This window comes from Octodon degus, unplaced genomic scaffold (genome assembly GCF_000260255.1).
Source record: "Octodon degus isolate 3935 unplaced genomic scaffold, OctDeg1.0 scaffold00321, whole genome shotgun sequence".
In the NCBI taxonomy this organism is placed as follows: Eukaryota; Metazoa; Chordata; class Mammalia; order Rodentia; family Octodontidae; genus Octodon; species Octodon degus.
This window is the reverse complement of record NW_004524897.1, coordinates 918,993-938,175: the sequence shown is the minus strand read 5'-3', so window position 1 is coordinate 938,175 and position 19,183 is coordinate 918,993. Positions and strand designations below refer to the sequence as shown.

Below are 19,183 nucleotides of genomic sequence, written 5' to 3'. Positions count from 1 at the left end.
CTTGGGCCAACATATTAGTTTTTTGGAATGCACTATAGATATGAAATTTGGAAGGAGGCCGCTTTGATCATTCAGAAGTAAAAACTTACATGTTGGAAATACACAGAAGTCAGCAATATATGTGGTAGCTTATTTTAACAATGTAAATGTATTTCCATGTATTAAAAGCCTGCTAGAATGTTTTCATTTTAATTTTTGTACATTTTATGAACAAAAATAAATTTCCTAGGCACATATTCGAAAATCAAAAAAAAAATACTTTTTTTCCAAACTTATTTCAGCTTAGTTCTTACCATCTCTACCCTCATTAGGATGGTTATACACTTCATTTATAACACAATTAGGTCCATTTCCTATCATGTATAATCCATAGTACACCCACCTTATGGGTTGATTTTTATAAACCTATTTCTATTTGTTTGTATGCTTGAAAAAGCATTGGTAAGTTTTGACGTGCCCAAGGGATAGTAATGTGTAACCAGGTTCAAGAGCTCTTATATTTAGCATGCAAAAGAAGTAAATGATACAACTTTTGTTCTTTAGGAGGTGATAATTAATGTAGGTTGAAGGAAGCACACATACATGAATTGAAAGAGTAATTATAAATATAATCTTACATGCATTATATAAAGCAGACTGTTAATGATATAATTATTAAAAGAACAGAATGTCATAATTGAAGTCTGATAGAATGAAATAAGAAAGGCTTCTTGTAATTGAATGTTATATTTTATCTTACGAGAAGAGTGATATCACCCTAAATTTGCCATTTCTTTTTAAAGATGAAAATCTACAGCTGGTAAACCATGAAGCAAATGCTGTGGCAGTGGATGTTGTTCCTCATGTTGACAACCCAACCTTTGAAGAAGATGAAACTCCTGCTCCAGAAACTGCTGTTCAAGAAACTAAATCATAAAATCTGTGTTAATACAAAACTTGAAATTTAGTGATAACAGGACTGCCAATCAGGGCCTAGTTTACTCTTAATAAACTGGATAAACTTAATAAAGTAAAAATTATACTGAAAGTACTGAGATGACTAATATTATACTGTAGTTAAATGGCTTAAATATTTAACCTGTTAACTTTTTTCCACAAATACATTATAATGTTTTCATAGGCAAACTTCCTCTGAATAGTGATAGCAACATTTTTAAACATTCAAGACTGTCTTCAAGTAGTCATGTTTTTTATTTGTAACAATTTTCTTATAAAAAACATGTTGCTTTTGAAATGTGGAATAGATATAATCATTTTATTTTATGATAGTATCTTAATTAAAGATAACACTACTTTAGCTTGGGCTATCTGTGTCAGGGTTTTTCTCCAGGTGCTTATATTGATCTGGAATTTTAATGTAAAAAGCAATGCAAACTTAGGCTAGTTCTTTATGAAATGTCTATTTAAACTACATTAAGTTGATAGAACAAGATTAAAGCAAACCACTTAAATGTTTTCTTTTTAAAATTAGGCTAAATGTTTTTTGTGTGTCAAGCATAGTTCATCAGAGAATATGGACTGAATTGATTGCTATACTAGTGACACAAATTTGACACAAGATCATAGACAAAAAACTTTCTTACAAAAATATTGTATAACTATTTCTCAAACTTGTGGGATTTTCAAAAGCACAGTGTATAAACTACCATACTATTTGGAAATGGTAATGACAAACTCATACAAAAATTGCTAATTGACCTTTGTGCATGAATTAGTCTAATGAAAATGTTCTGTAAAATTAGTCTGTAGAAAATGTTTCCAAACAATGTTAAGTTTGAAAATTGAGTTTACATTTGGCCTATATGGGCTAAAATTATATTAAGCTAAAATTTTGTCCATTTAGCTATAATTTTGTGAATGCATTATTTTGCTGTTTCGAAAAAAAAATGGGGGTGGGAATTCCAGGTGCCTTAATATAAAGTTTGAAGCTTCATCCACCAAAGTTAAATAAAGCTATTTTAAAATGCACTTTATTGGTATTCTGCGTGGCTTATCTTTTATTTTAGTTTAGTTTCCAGTGCAAATTCCAGCAGAATGCAGACAAAAATAGAACAGATGTGTATTTTTGTTTGCTGAATGTAAAATGGATAAAACCATTACATTCTTACACACTGATTTGAAATGCTGTAAATATGTCCCAATTTGTATTGATTCTCTTTAAATATAAAATGTAAATAAAATATTCCAATAAAAGTTTGTGTCTTGTGTTTAGTTAACCAATCATATAATAGCCTTTGATATCTCATATGCCTGGTTTTGAGAGAAAAAAGATAGTTGGATGTAAAAAACTGATGTATTTGATGAATGAAAACTGTTTAGTATGACATTTATTTATAGGTTTCATAATGAAGAATGGAAGCATTGACATTTTATCACTGAACCGACCAGGAATTAGCTCCGGATATCAGGAAACAAATGGAGTTGACCAGTAATATTACATAATTTTTAAATTTTTTTTTCAGAGTCATTTTTTTCGATTTGTCTCTTTTCTTTTCTTTTCTTTTCTTTTCTTTTCTTTCTTTTTTTTTTTGAGGAACCAGGGATTGAACTCAGGCCCTTGTGCTTGCTAGGAAAGCATTTATTCCACTGAGCCATTTCCCTGGCCCTTACGTAAATTTTTAAAAAATCTTGACGGCAGTCCATATTTATGCCTTTCATGACGAGGCTCTTTAAATATTTTTAATTTTTCTTTCACTTTCTCTTTGGCAGTATGACCATTAGGATGCTTTTAAATAAGTTAAATGCATCTCTACTTTGTCAAAAGTGAAAAATATGCAGATGCTTCAAACACTTCAGAATCATGGTTATCAAGCCAAATATACACAAGTCTTATGTGACAGCACATTAGGGACGTGTGTGATACTTATATATTTAGAGAATTAAATTTATTTCAAATTTTGTGTTTTTTAACTTTTTTGAAATATTAACAGCTGTAGTGAATTATAACCTGCATAAAAATTTACCCATTTTAAATATAAAGCTGGATGATGTTTACCAGATACAGTATTGAGCATACCACAATCTCCAAAACTTCCCTCATGTCCATTTCATATCCATTTGCAGTTAATTCATGCTTCCATTTTCAGCCTCACATAATTACTAGTGTTTTCTGTCTCTATAGGATTGTGTGTTCCAGACATTTCATATGAACAGAATCATACAGTATGTAGACATTTTATGACTGACTTCTTTCAAGTTTCCTCCATATTGTAGTATATCTGTAATTCATTCTTTCTCATTACTGGACATTACATTGTATGGCTTCTCCATGTTTGCTTGGTCATGTATCAGTTAATGAATACTTGGGCTTTTCCAACTTTTTGCCATTATACACAATATACATATGTACAACTCTTTGTGTAGATGCATTTTGGGTTGTTTTGGGTATATATAAGGAGATTAATTTCACACCACTTATGAACTGTCTTACTGTCTGCTACTATCAATTGATATTTTTAACATCATCATGAGACTTTGTATTATACTCTTACATGATAGTCAAACTATAAACTTATTCTTTCAACAGTGATAATAGATAATGTTTGTTTATATCAGGAGTCTCCCAAGTTAGGAAGGAGGGGTTTTCTCAATATTTGTATGCTTATGTCAAACTCAGGGTATGTTATCTTAAATATACATGGTTCACAAGAAAGACTAAAAATATATTAATAGAGACTATTTGGTACAGGGTCTCACTATGCAGCTTGGACTTGTACTGATCCTCCTGTTCCCTAGCACTGGGATTGCAAGCGTATGCCAGGTGGCCCAGTTTTTGTGGCCAGCTTGGCGCCTGGGGCCAGCACAGCATGCAGTACTGGGAATTGAACCTGGGTCCTTGAGCTTACCAGGCAAGCACTTAGAGCACTGAGCTGTCTCCCAAACTACTATAGAGGCTATCTAAATGCTAGGAACATTCCTTCTTATTTTATATATCTAGTTTTTATCTATTATGAAATATTTTAATTACAGATCTTATTACAATAGCCTAAACAAATCTTAACTAATTACTTTGCTCATTGCTTCTATCTGTAGTTAATTTCTTTTTTGTAGTGAATTTCTTATATTTTAAGCATATTAAGTAATATAAAATTTAAATTAATAGTACAGCATAAGAGTAAATATTTCATGATTATAGTGGGTACTTTGACCTCCACAGATCAATATTAATTATCCTCAACCATCAGATCCAATTTGGTGAAAAGTCTGAGAAACATTACCCAATAGTTCTCAACATTTTTCTATGAAAATATAAGCTCTTGGCTGGGGAGATAGCTCAGTAGAATAAGTGCTTGCCTGGCAAGCACAAGAGCATGAGTTCAATCTGCGGTTCCGCAAAAAAAAAAAAAAAAAAAAGAAAAGAAAATCAAATGTGAGCCATTCATAGGCATACCTAGACTTCGGTTGTTGAGAGAATAGTATAATTAAGCCTTGGTACTAATGTTTAGTGGCAATTTCCCTTTCTATCTGTAATTCCAACTGACATTCTCAATTGTTCTCAACCACTACCCCAGAAAACTTTAATGACCATTTTTTTATTTAAAACATTTTTAAAAGCAATTCAGTCATCTAAAATTTATTAACAGAGCTTTTTATTTTTAAAAAGGTGCCTATGTAGGTCCTAATGGAAATATGATTAATCACCCCCAATTTTCAAGTAGTGTTTTTAATTTACTTTAAATCAGTACATCTAAAACTTTACCATGCCTACAAATTACCTGGGATCTTGTCAAAATGTACATTCTGATTCAGCATGGTCTAATGTAGGGTCTAACATTCTGAATTTCTAGCAAGCCGTCTGATGATCAGATGTTGTTGATCCAGAAAGCACATGCTGAGTGGCAAAGCTTTAAATGAGTCTCCCCAGTGGTACTCAAGTTTTGAAGTGTACTGCTTCTGTACCTACTATTCAGTATACAAAAGTATTAACTAAGATACTGAACTTTATTTAAAATAAAAAGCCAAGTGAGACCATGCACACACACACAAAAAAAAAAAAACCTAAAATAAAAAGCCAGTATGTTTCTGAATGGCAGCCTCGCCTTTTCATAGGGCTTGGAATTGGTATCCAAGGATTCCTAATACCTTATTTCAGGTATTTGAGACTTTGATTTAAAAGACTGAGTGAGCTGAAACACTAACCTCTGGATCAATGTGATATTATTCATCCCTGCATGGTACGTTACAAGGTCCATATATATTTGCCATGGATAAATCAGTAAACAAGAACAGAAGCAGACAGATGAGCACAGAAGCAATTGCAATAATATATCAAGGAAGGAATGTGAGGCTAATTTAAAGCCATAATAGGAAAATGGGATGGACTTTTGAAAGGGAAACATTGGTGCATACATGTGCATGTGTATGTATGTGGGAGAGGCACAGAGGCAGAGACAGAAACAAACTGATGGAGGTGGGTGAGTAGGAACCAGAAAAAAAAACAACCTGAAGATTATTCCAAGGTTTTTAGCTTGAACATCTTAATAACTAGTAGCGCTTAGGACCAAGAGAGCCTGGTAGGAGAAACAATAGCAAGAACAGAGGATTTGGGAGAAATAAATTTGACTTTGAGGTATTCATGGACCATGTCTATGAGCAATACAGTGTTTTGATTTGTAGTCAGATAAATCTAGGTTCTAGGTTCAAATCCCACTTCTTCCACTTGCTTAGCTATGTGATCTTAGAAAAGTAACTTCTCTGAACATTCACCTGTAAATATTAAAAATATATAAACTTATTAATTAAATAATACAGCATATATTGAGTATCAGTACAATACTAACAAGGATTTGCAATACTAACAAAGCGATTTGCAATACCAGTCCTTTTCTAAGCAATTATATACAAAATTAAACATTGCATAGAGTGACGTTTTATTTCTAAAAGTGCTTTCAAAGAAATACTTTTATTGCACAGGCTTGGAATAGATTGTTTATCAAGGCAAAAATTTACACAACAGAAGTAACTTAATTTTAAAAAAAGCATTTTCTGTACATAACACAAAATATCTATTTACTAAAATGGTGGCTAAAGGCCCTGCTCTGAGCCAGACATAGACCTAATTCCACAACAGGAAGCATGTGGATGTATCTGAATGCAGTTGCAGAGTACCAAAGAAATAAAAGCCTATCCAATTCTGAACATCCCTTGCCACAACTATAAGCATTCCAGAAAAGAATGTGGTTTGATGAGGACAGAAATTTTGAATGGGAAGAAAAAGGCAAAAGAAATGGGAACACTTTACACCTCTTTGTATTTGCAGGATTTACTTGTGAAGAAATGCTCTTCATTAGTACACATCCAAATTAGGACGGCTGGGCTGGAGAGATAGCTCAGTGGGCTCAGTGCCTGCCTGGCAAGCACAAGGACCCAGATTCCATCCCCATACTGCAAGCCATGCCAGCCACTGAAACCAGGTGTGGCACATCCTTGTAATCCCAGTGCTGGGGAGGCTGAGACAGGAGGAGCACTACTAGTTCAAGCTGCCTAGTGAGATCCTGTACCAAATAAATAAATAAATAAAATAATTTAAAAAGCAAATTGGAGGGCCCATGAGAAAATGCAGCAGGTAAAGACCCTGCTTAGGCAAGTGCAAGGGCCGGGGTTCTATCTCTGGCATCACATGCCACACCAACACCACCCCTGGGCACAGTGAGCCAGCCACTGAGACCAGGCCTGGTGAGCCACATCTGTAATCCCAGTACTGGGGAGGCTGAAAACAAGAGGATCATTAGGAGTCTGAGCTGCCTAGTGAAACCCTGTGCCAAATATTTAAAAAAATTGTGATGGTTTTCCCAAGGTTACACCACAGTCTGGGCTCTAGGATGATTGCCTGTTTCCATACTTTTCAGGGGCTACCTTAGGACCACTTACTATCCTTTGATAGAGTGAACCCGAGAATACCATTTTTCTCACCACAAGAAAAACCCTTGTTTGTTGAACACATCTGTTTCACTAGAACTGGGCCACATCTTCAAGGGTTAAAACAGAAAAGCTTCTTCTGGACAGGGTTCCTTGCCTCCAGGACTTGAAATCTGCATGTGCCTCACTCATGGGTTTTTTTTTTTTTTTAATTTTTTGTTTTCTGTATTTTAGGGAAGGGTCTACAGGGTGTTCACAGTCTCACTACTAGATCAGACTCGTAGTGATTCTCCTGTTTACAGCCTCCCAAGTGCTGGGATTACAGGTGCATGCCACGCAGTCTCAATCCTGTCTCAGTGCCCTGGGGGTGGGGCCAGCACAGCAGGCCCTGGGATTGAACCTTGAACCCTGGCCCCTGCATCTGCTTGCAGGCGATTTAATCCGCTGAGCTATGTTTGTTTTGTTTGGTTTTTTTTGTTGTTGTTGTTTTGGAGTTTTGTTTTTTGTCATAAGATCTTGAGGCTTCATTCTCAAAACATCTTGCCAAGAACCCCTTGTTGGTACATGGCCTCCCAACTGCTTCCTTTCTGTCAATCTAATTATGCCTTGAGTGCACTCTAAGTCTGGAGACCATAAGGGTAATAAAGACAGTGCTGATTGCTCACAGCAATGTCATGCAAATTACTGACTTAATTCACCTTAGTGGTTGAGTAGGTGTGCACCACTCAGAACACAAAGAGGTGAAGGCTGCCCTTATGGGGTTTGTAAAAGAGCTCAAAGAAAGAAAACTATCCTGATAAATTTGCTTAGTTTCAAAAGAAAGGTGGACTAGAGAGTTCCTGAGGCTTATTACAGTAATTACACAGAGGCGGTAGTGAGTGAAAGGAAAGTGCATGGCAGAGAGGAAATATGTGCCTTCTGGAGATTTTATGTTCTTTCTCAATGAGCCGAAAGAGCTCAATCTTGGCATGAATTTTGAATTTAGGTAAGGTATCACTGACTCTGGGACCTTGGATAAATCACCTCACTAGTTAATGCTTTCCTTTATTAACGTGAGACGTGGCAAAGATCTACTTCACAGACTTCAGTGAAGATTACCCGAGATCTCCTGAGTACTGTACATAGCTAAATGCTGGTTGCTGCTACTGCTGCTTCCAGGAATGAGTGGTTTCTCTAAAATTCCAGAAACTTTGTTGCTTTCCTTGCTGTAAAAGGTTGATGAGCAAGCAAGCAAGATCGTTCTACTTGGGGATCCCTTATTTGAACAACAACAAATCCTTAAACTTTAGACAGGCAACACACTTAACTAGCGGCGGACAAAACACTTAACTGGTGGCGCGACTGGCTTTGAAAGCATCTCCTACCCAGTACTCGCCCCAATGTATTGTGGGAAGTGTAGTCTCGAACTGCAGTTGCGTGAGTATAGAAAAGAGAATAGAAAACTACAACTCCCAAAGGGATAAAGGAGCGGCGCTATTTCCCAGTCGGGCGGTAGCGCTGTGGGAGGGAATTGGCAACCTCTCTGCCTACGTGGGAGAGAAGAGAGGGTTGGGGGAAGTGTGGAAAACCTGAACCCCAGCCGCTGTAGCTTGAGGAAGATTTGGTGGGAGAAGTAGAGGGGGGAAAAACAGGTTGGAGGTGAGGTGAGGAGGGCAAACAAATCGTTGCTATCCGGCGACACAAAGTTCTTCGCGATGTGGCTAAAGCCTGAGGAAGTGCTTCTGAAAAATGCGCTGAAGCTGTGGCTGATGGAAAGGTCCAACGACTACTTCGTGCTGCAGCGGCGTCGAGGCTATGGGGAGGAAGGCGGAGGTGGGCTCACAGGTAAGTACTGGCCAGCTCCAGTTTCCTCGGGGTTGTGTTCACTGTAACTTAAAAGGTGGCAAGAAAAACAGTTACACGTCGCCACCCGCCGCCAATCCTAAAACCTGGGCAGAGGGACGGGACTTCTGCTCCTGCCACCGCCTTTTTGCCTTTACCGAGTCCTGAGAAAGGCTCACTGGAACAGCAGTTGCTTTGGGGTGGGACAGAAGAAGGGAGAAAGGATTCTTTCTCAGGCCAAGGAAGAATCAGAGGTGCTCCATCGGTTACCATGGGGGAGCGGGCTGATGGCGAGTGGTCCAGCTAGACTGGTCTCATTTAGGCGATCAGTTCTCCGCTGTTGTGCACTTAACTTTGTTTTCCTCACAAAACCAGTATCAATAATCACCACGTTGGGGAGTGTTAAGTATAGTGGTGGGAGACACAGGAATGTTAAGAAAGAGGCGCCCCAACCACGTCCTGATAGGCTTTAAATGAGAGATTGAGTCAGGTGTCCGGTAAGATGGAAGAGTAGGGCTCTGAATTGCTGCCCTCTCCTAATTTAGCATCTTTACTCTTTGTCCAACTTTTCACTCCCAGGGATTGCCGCTAAGACTATGTATAACGTCCTGATAAGTTTCTCTCGAGTGTTTGACGTTGCTCATTGTTTCAAAGCCACGATTTAACCAAACCAATTAAACAAAGAGAAATTCAACCTTTCCTGTCTAATCCACTGTACCCCATACTTAGATTTAAAATTAAGAGCTGATTTTTGTCCAAGTATCTAACGTCTTTCAAGAATGTAATTTTCAAATCTCCCTTCATAGGCAGGGGCATTCAAACTTTTAAAGGTTAGGGAGACAAAAGTTCTTTTTCATTATAATGTCTGGATTGGTATTTTGTGCTTGAACTGGTACACCAGGCATGGTTTAGGCCTTGTAATGTAAGGGGAAAGGGAAAACCCCCCAAATAAGCATTTCACTTTTCCTCTTATCTCTTACTTGTTAAATGTCATTTGTCAAATTCTTTCATTTACTCAACATTAAGCTATCACTCTGTGCCACAGAAATGTGTGGACAATAAAATAATGAGATTCTGTTTCCTGCCTATAAAGTGCTCATAATCTGGCTAGGCAGAGGGGGTGGAGTGGAGGAAGACCCAATAGTAAACCAGGCAGATTATAATTAGACCCAGATGACAAGAGTTGGGTCAAGATGCATGAAAGTGTTGAGGTTGATTTTTCCTCTGTAAACTGGTGCGCATCTCAGAGCGTTGAGAGGATACATGGAAGATAGATAATAGGCACAGCTCAATATATGTTAAGATAGTGATAAACATATGCTGTTATTCACTTTTTTCAAACCACCTCCAAGGTGAAGAGAATTCTGAGATTTTACAGAATTTTTTTTTCCATCTCACAAGACCTAGATATCTCATCCAGGCTCTAACAGGCTCCTTTAAAAAAAGAAAAGAAAAAAGAAAAGAAAGAAATCTACTTCAGATTTTTGCAAGAGTCAGGGAGATAGCTCAGTAGAATAAGCAGCATCCTGGGTTCAATCCCCAGTACCGCAAAAAAAAAAAAAAAAGAAAAGAAACAAGAAAAAGAAATCTTAACAGGCTCCTTTGGAAAATATACTAACAAAAATAATTCTTGAAGCTTAACATTTTTGTTATTTTCTGATTCTTAAAAACTACAAGTGTTATTTTGCAGAACAATTTCCATTTAACAGATGCAGACTTTTACTAGGTTTAAATTGGAAAATCAATTATCACAGCCATCTAAATTATCCATTTCAGTCCATTGAGAACAGGACAGGATATATGCACTATTTAAAATAGATCTTCTAGCCAGCCCTGTGTTACAGCCTCAGGAGTAGTCTTATAATGTATTTTGATTCCCCATAATTTTACTTGCCCAGAAGTTTTACTGGTGCTTCAGCCTAAATTTACCAAAGAAGTGTATTTTACTTCATACAACTGTGTTATAAAAAATAATAGGTAAATCAATGAGAATAAAGTCACTGTAAAGCAGTATTTAATGGTATTTTTCTTGTTATAAGCTTCCTTTGCACAGTCATTATTTTCTGTGCTTGATTTTTTTCATTTATAATGCTTTCCTAAATCATGGGCCAGCTTTACCCATTTCTTTTCTCCATCTCACCCACACTTTTATTAGTTTCCTTTCGCTGGAATGGGAAAATTTGAAGAAATAAACCAAGACTTTCTCTTGCACATGTATGTCATGACTAGTGATCAGTCTGTTGCTGTGGTGATTGTTTTGTATGTCCATGATTGTTTTACTTAAGGTATTGGAAGATGCTTGATATTAAGATAAATGGATCAGAAAGTAGCAAAGTGATATTTTTAAAGTTTAATTATTTTTGATCCAGAGCAAAAGTGTGTGCTCATGTGTGTGACTCTCAGCTAATGTATTTTACTTAAAATTGTGACATTAAGAGCTTTGCTGTGTTGTAAATAAGTCCACACTTGGATTAGTTCTTATAAGAACTTGACTGTGTGCCAGCATAAGCTGGCCTTTGTCCATTTTGTTTTCTAAAACAAGTGTTATGTGCTACCCTTTTGTAAGATAACTTTATGCAGTTTGCTTAATGAAGAAAAGATAATCACGGAAATGTTAATGGTTGTACTTTCTTTATAATTTCATTTCTTTACCATGTAATAATTGGCAGTAACTGCAAGGAATGTAATGCCTTTAGGTATAAACTTGGTAATGATAGTTTGCTGCATTTCTTTTTCTAACACTGGAATACGAACAGCAGAAATAGGGGGGCCGGGGAGATGGCTCAGTGGAGTAAGCGCTTCCCTGGCAAGCGCAAGGGCCTGAGTTCAATCCCTGATTCCACAAAAAAAAAAAAAAAAGAACAACAGAAATTATGGAATGGTTATAAGAAGAGAATAGTTTTGAAGTCAAAATTCTGAGATACCATTTCTAAATTTTTGGAACACTTCTAGTGGGTAGATTACTGATCATTTACTTAACTTAGCTTGCTTAATTATCCTGGCTCACAGCAGAATGGAATATTTTGTGGAAATTTTTGTTACATATAAAGTGGTTTTGTAGATTATGTGATTTTCCTTCATTTAGAGAAGTGATTTTTTTTTTATTTTTGTAGTTACCTTACATTATCCTTGCTTCTGGTTGATAAAGGTAATTGCTTTTCTATGGTGCATAAATATAGCACCTGATTGTATATAATTAAAAATCATTTATGCATATTTGACTTATTCAACACAAATCAACAGTTTGCTCTGCTTGGCAGATGGTATCCACTACATGAGCTACATTCTATTAAGTAACCTAGTGAGTAGGATTTAGAAAGACCAACTAATAAGGAAGCTTTAATTTAGGAGATTGGTTGTATGAATTTTATTGTAGAATTTTTTCTACAGTTTGATGTCTGAACACTGTAAACAGGTTCTTGGTTGGTTGATTGATAATCACCCACAGTACAGAACAAAATTAGAAAATAAAATTTACTAAATTGAAGGATTTTTATATATTGTTTCTTTATCTCATCTTTCATCTTGGCAGTATTTGAAATTAAATCATCTGTAAAAAAAAACTATTCATTTTCTCATATTTATATAGACTTTACAAACCACTGCACAGATGATTTGTCATAAATACATATAAGATTGCCTTCTACAAAAACCTTTTAGTAGAGGGTGTGGTGTCCCATACCTCTAATCCCAGCACTGAGAAGGTGAGGCCCAAGTATCAGCATGAGTTGAAGAACCCCCTGGGCAGCCAATGAGTTCAAGGAGACACCTAGTCTCAAAAAACAAAAACAAAACTGAACTACAAAGCAAGACTTTGTCTCAAAAAACAAACAAATAAGTAATTAAACCTCAGTGACTATCCCTTGAAAATATAAAACCTTTCTCCTTTTATCTCACAACCCATAGCTCAAGGAGTCCAACTCTGAAAATGTTTCCAATATGTATTTATTAGCAAAATATCCCAAATACTATGCACACAAAAGGACCAGCATATAAATATTTAGTACCAAGGCTGAGGCTATAGCTCAGTAGTAGAACATTACCCTAGCATGTACAAAGCACTCCTCAGTTCAAACCCTAGCATCACAAAAAAAGAAAAGGAAAATATTTAATATCTAAGTGGTGACAGATGACATTTATTTTAGATAAGAAAAAGTCTACTCCTTCATATTCGTTCATTCAACTTCCTTCACTGACTTTCTTCCTCTCTTCCTGTCTTCATGTCATTTAAACATTAAATTAGTAAAATATAATTTTGATTTACTAAAAGAAAATCCCACTGGACAATGTGAAGAGAAGGCAGTTCACTTTGTGTGCCCTCTTCCTCCCTGGAACATCTTGATCTCTATGAAATAAGCTAAAAAATTTCATTTACAGATCTCTGGATGGAAAGGGTAACCTTGTAGGAGGTTTTGAAAAATGAAGAATGGTCAGCATCATGGCATTTAAGTCTCATTAGAATGAAGTCTACCTGAATCATTTTCTACTTACATCATAAATCTCTACATCTTACCACTCCCCTCCCCCAAAAAACTCAGCCTTCTACACACAACATACATCATTATGACTGTGATGGATTGACCACTGCTGGTCTACTTGTAACACCCAGCTGAACTAAACCAGCATAGTATTGGGTGTGGGAGGCCCACTTAAGGATAATTACCGGGAGCATAAGAGTCAGAAGTGGAAAAGGAAGCTGTTAGGGAGCTGTTGTTATCCTGGAAGTGCTTGTCATGCTATCTTTACTGATGAACTACACTGTTCTCATTGAAGAAGCTCAGGACCTGGTTGTCACTAAGAATGGCTACAGTTCACTTTGGGGGAACTCAGGTCCTTACTTTGATCATCATTTCCTGGCTCCAGGGGAGATGTTGCACTGTTCAGTCTCCTGGAGAAGCTTGTCCCTTTGGCTTTCCTAACAGGAGCTTGATTGTTCTCATCATGAGAGGAGCTTGGAACCTGACTGTCACTGAGAATGGCTGTGGTAACTTTTGCGGAAGCTCTCATTCTTTCCTTGAATGTTGCTTCCTGGTTCCAGTGTAGATCCCTCAGCCTGATAGCACAGATCCTTCATCCTTCTGGCATAGACTTTCTAGCTCCTACCACTGATCTTTGGACCTTCCTATCACAGATTCTTGAAATAGGCTTGCATAAGGCATTATTATAGGCTCTTGGCCTCCAGGTGGACTCATTGGGGGCATTGTTATGGGCTCTTGGTTTTCAGCTGGATTCATGCAGGACATTACCATGGGATTCAGGCCTTCAGCTTGATTCTTTGATCTTTGGAGTGTGGATAGATTTCCTGTACTCTACTTTTGTATATGACTCTTTGGGTAACTATTATAAAATAATTACAAAACCTCACATTACAAAATTATTTTAACTTAACTCTTCAGGATTCATGGAACTGAAGTGAACTGCACTATTGGTTGCAGTACATGAACAAGGAAGGGATCCAGGGGCAAATGGGGGAGTGAGAGATGGTTAAGAGACAAAATTGTAGATAGGCAAGCAGTCCTTCCACCACCAGGAAAAGAAACAGTAGTTGCAGTGATCATCCTTCATTTCTGAAAACCTCATCAAAGACTGCCTGTTCTCACTTATATGAAATCTTTAAGAGTTTAAGACTGAGTGAGTCCAGCAGACCCATTCCTTTCCTACAGTAAATTTTGTACTTTTAGCATTATAATAGCCAGTTGTGTATCTCAGTGCTTTTCTTTGAGGTATACAAAAGGCAATCTGTGTGTTTTCCCAGGTGGTATGATGAACAGCAAAGTGTGTGCACATGTATAAATGCCAAAATGGGACTTGTACCCACATTTATGCTGTATGGAGCAGTTTTGTGTATGTTTACTTAAGCCTCACAGAGGGTCCAGTAGACCCATACCACTCTAGGATTTGTTTTTTAAAACTTTTCATTTTTTATTGAAGTAGCCCAACATTAAAATGGCACATGAGAAACCCAATTTGCAAGTTTTGAAAGAGGTAAAAAGTGAATCATCAGATTATTCATGCACACATGATAAAGATGACCCATTATAATAAAATACATGCTTTCATAACAGAAAAGTGGTGTGTGTGTATGATGATGACTTTGATGTTCTTGTGAATCAAAGTTCGTGAGACAGTGAAATGGAATAGGAATCAACAGGTACAGACACATGGAATGCAGACCTCCTTGATTCAGATGATGAAGAAAACAGCAGTGTGAGTTGAACTAGTTGAAATGTTACAAAATGTCCATACAACCAAAGAGAATGATCCAATATTAGAACTCAGTCTAAAAGTATAGTGCGACTTTTGGCAAGGATGAGAGATACTGGACAGAATCTTAGCATTACCATTCAATGTTCGAAATTGTAACGGATGAAGTGCTACATGACTCTGAAATACATAAAGGCTGAAATGCAAGTAAAGTGTTTTTTATGTACCACTAACCATATTAAAATATATTTATTAATAAAAAATTTAAATATATATATTTATTATGACACCTCAGTAGCTAAACTAAAAGCATTTATTTATTTATTTATTTTTATTTTAGGGAAGGGTGTACAGGGTGTTCAGGGTCTCATTATTAGATCGGACTCGTAGTGATCCTGTTTACAGCCTCCCAAGTGCTGGGATTACAGGTGCGTGCCACCACACCCAGTCTCAATCCTGTGCCAGCGCCCTGGGGTCAGGCCCAGGGATTGAACCCTGGAGCATTTATAAGTATGTTGTATTTAGTCGGGATTTCTCATGGTGAACCCAAGAATGTGAAAGACTTATTGAAAAGTGATCGTTCAGATACGGCATAAAAATTTATGCCTTTGTAGATGCAAAGAATTTTTCTATTTTGTGTTTAGACATTTATACTGGAGCTCAGCCATCACATCCTTATTCATCTAGTAATAAACCACATGATGCTATGAACAGACTTGTTGCTTCCATTTCCGCAATCAGACCGTGCCATTAGACAATGGGTTTATCAGTTTCCAATTTATGTTACAATTTACGTTACATTTGCTACCAGAGCACGAGTTGACCACCACAGGAACTGTATGCAGGGACAAAGCAGAAATTCCAAATGAAATGTTGCAGTTTCAAAACAGAGAATTGTGTAATACAATCTTTAGATTACAGAAAAATATAGCATCAGCTTAGTATGTGGCAGAGACAAGCAAACTAGTACTCTTGATGTCAACATTTCACGATGGTGAAAATATTGATAAAGAAACATGACAAAATGGAAGCGTGAAATGGAAACTTTCTACAACAAAACCAAAAGCTGAGTAAATGTTGTTGATGTGTTATCCAGAAACTGTGATGTCTCTTGAACCACAGAGCATTGGCTGATGGTTATATATTGTTCAATCCTAAATATATGTGGCATAATTTGATATTTTACCAAGAAAATAACAAATGCAAAATATCATGGAAAACTTTTCTTATAGGATGAGAACTAGAGCAAATAAGAGATCATTTACAACAGAGGAAAGCACAATGTTTCTGATCAGGGAATTATGCAAACACACAAAAAAAATTGTGCAACACACTGGTGAGCTGATAAGTGAACAGGCAGGCAGAGCATTACAAAGACCTACTACAAAAAAGAAAACAAAAAGATGTAAAATGTTCCCTACAGGAAAACAAACATACATGTGATCAATGTAGTCAATAATTGTGTATGGAGCACACAGTTGTCATGTGTGAAGACTGCCTTGGGTGTGACAGTTGAGGCAAAGATTATTTCTGTTGTAGATTTGTTTGTGTTTATGTTGTAGTTCACATAGGTTTCTATTTTTAATGTTATCTTTTAGGTTTCATAAACAACTAAAGAGCTGATGTGAAAATGTTGATGTCTATTCTAAGCACTCATTACATATTCAATATTTTATTGATATCTTATTTCCCTGATAAGCATATATGCTGTACTTTATAGTAGGAAGCTCCTGACACAAGAGGAAGAGAAGAAAGGTTACAAGACTGCCATATAGGAAAGGAAAACTAAGCACATGTACTGTCTGTGTGAGATATGTAAATGCAACATGCAATTTTGTGTGAAGACTGCCTCAGATGTGACAGTTGAAGCAAATTATTTTTTTCCATAATTTTATTGAGAAACAAATAGCAATGAGACAGTTTCAAAGCAAATTGGTAGGACAGTTTCAATAATTAACACATTGCATGCATTCTTCTTAGTGGTTAATTACTGTACAAGATGCAGACATGATATTCTATTTACAAACACCATTAGAACAAATCATTCTATTCATTAAGAGAATGTAACTATATATCTATCCTAACCACTTTGAATACACAGATACAAAATGGACATTCATCTGTATCCCCTTTTTTTGTTAAGTTCCGTTATTTGAATATTATAGGTGTGTAAACTCAGCAAAATATTCTAAAAGAGTCCAGTAGCCCATAATAATATTGGGTCTTCCGCTTCACTGGCAATGTCAGAAATTGTTGACCTGAGTCCCCTACAGCTCAACATAACAGCATGGCTTTACTTCTTATATTTGGTTTTTATACTTTTCTGCTGGATGGTTAAGACCAAGGTAAAGCAGGACCTATGCAACAAGAGTTGTAGCTTTTGGGTCTGATAAGGTCAGTGAAATCCCCTCAGGATTTATCCTGAGATCCTCTACCTCAGATTATAGAACCTTTGTCAGTGTCAGCCATGTGAATGAGTCACAGCCACTGCTTGGCCAGTGTGCTCTCTGTGAAAGCCTGAGAGAATGTTTTCTCTCCATGTGACTCTCCTTAGGCACACTCTACATCATTGATCACTTTCCTCTTTGGCCCCATAATCTACTTGATCAGAAAATTTGGGACACTACCGAGTTATATGACATTACAGTACAAGTTCTCATATGTCCTGAGTCTTAATTGACCTTGGAAGGCTAGGGCCAAAATGTTGGCTTTCCTTGTGGCCCTCCTTTTTCTCTAATTTTGTCTGCAAACTTAGGTTGTTAACCATCCAGAAGACAAGAAGTAAAGCTTATTTTTGTGGTACAATTCTATTGGTATTTTCATTATCATTTATATAGGATTTTATTTCTGATGTTTTAGGTTTTATAAGCAAGTACACAGCTGATGTGAAAATGTTGATGTTTATTTTAAACACATAATATATATTAAGAATATAATACTTTATATTTTGTTTCTGTTAACTATACATTTGATAATAAGAACATCCTGATAAAATGGTAGTACCACAGAGATGTCAAATATATCCTACAAAAAGGCCAGGAAAGCAAAACACACATGTTGTCAGCATAAGTGATACATGTGTATGAAACATGCTATTATCATGTGTGCAGACTGCCTTACATGTGATAATTGAAAAATTTTTTGTAGAATGCTATTGTATTTTCATACTTCATATAAGAAATTATTTGTATTGTTACTTTTTGGACTTTGTACTCCAAAAAGAAGTCAGTGCTGAAAATGTTGATTTTATAAACATACAATAAACATGAAAATTTCTTTATTTTTGTGATTTCTTCCTATTAAGTACCCATTGTTTAATATAATACAACTCATAATATTAAAATTAGCAGTTCATTAATAGAACTGTTCTAAAAAATAAACATGGGTCTGACAGATTGATGTTTCTGTGCCTTGATGAGTTTTTTACTTGATTTTGCAAAGATGATTTTCAGGGAAGGAGCAGAAAAAGCATGATTTTTCTCTTTAGATGTTTCCCTGTGGAGTTTTCTTTTTAATAATATAATTGTAAGTCAACACACACAGATATATAAATACACCACCAAATTGAGTGATTCCACTAATCCTAGTAACCCTGCCTCTTTTCATCTTCCTCGATTGTTTATCATTTTATGGTTTCTTTTTATCTGTAATTGATTTATAAAGGCTATTTCTTCTACTAAATACAGCTAACATTTGTCTTCCCTATCGTAAAACATTGTTATGTGGGTCTAATGAGTTTTGAAACCTGTAAGCATGTATCAAATATTTGCATTCATTTGTATATTAAGGCAAGGCTAAGATGTTAAGTGTCATTTTCTGGACTGGAAGACCAAAGAGCAGAGAGTGTGTGTGTGTGTGTGTGTGTGTGTGTGTGTGTACACACCATTTCCCATAGTAATCACTTGTCCCATGTTCTATAGAGAAACTGATCTAGATTTGGACTGGTTATTTTCAAGATGCAAAAGTATAACAGTGATAGCTACTCATTGAAGAATTTTAGTGTGATACTGATCACGCATTTAGTTTCTAATCAGAATAATGTATAAGAATTAGAATAATTTATCCTAACAGCATTTCCTTTTGATCTATGATTACCCAAAACCTAGAAGTTATTAAATCATACTTCTGTAGATATAAACATCACTTGTCTTGCTGTATGGTACTGAAGAACACAGATAGATGATAGATAGATAGATAGAACTTCTATTTACCTTGTATTTTTCAAAGCATAACACTTGAAGAAGAAATAACTGTTCAACTAGTAAATGCCCATACTGCTTATGGACAATTATGGAAGTAC

The 19,183-nt window shown here is 36.1% G+C and overlaps 2 protein-coding genes across 3 annotated transcripts in view; both read left to right on the top strand.

The window, feature by feature from the left end:
* Positions 1-2,214, top strand: part of Rnf128 (ring finger protein 128, E3 ubiquitin protein ligase) — a 117,083-nt gene extending 114,869 nt beyond the window's left edge. For both annotated transcript variants that reach the window (XM_004647726.2, XM_004647725.2), the window contains exon 7: positions 783-2,214. In XM_004647726.2, the coding sequence (XP_004647783.1) occupies positions 783-916 (134 nt within the window). In that variant the 3' untranslated portion in view covers positions 917-2,214. The remainder of the gene's footprint in view (positions 1-782) is intronic.
* Positions 2,215-8,376: 6,162 nt separating this feature from the next.
* The window catches only part of Tbc1d8b (TBC1 domain family member 8B), a 97,265-nt gene continuing 86,458 nt past the window's right edge, over positions 8,377-19,183 (top strand). The window contains exon 1 of the mRNA XM_004647724.2: positions 8,377-8,682. Within this exon, the coding sequence (XP_004647781.1) occupies positions 8,553-8,682 (130 nt within the window). The 5' untranslated portion in view covers positions 8,377-8,552. The remainder of the gene's footprint in view (positions 8,683-19,183) is intronic.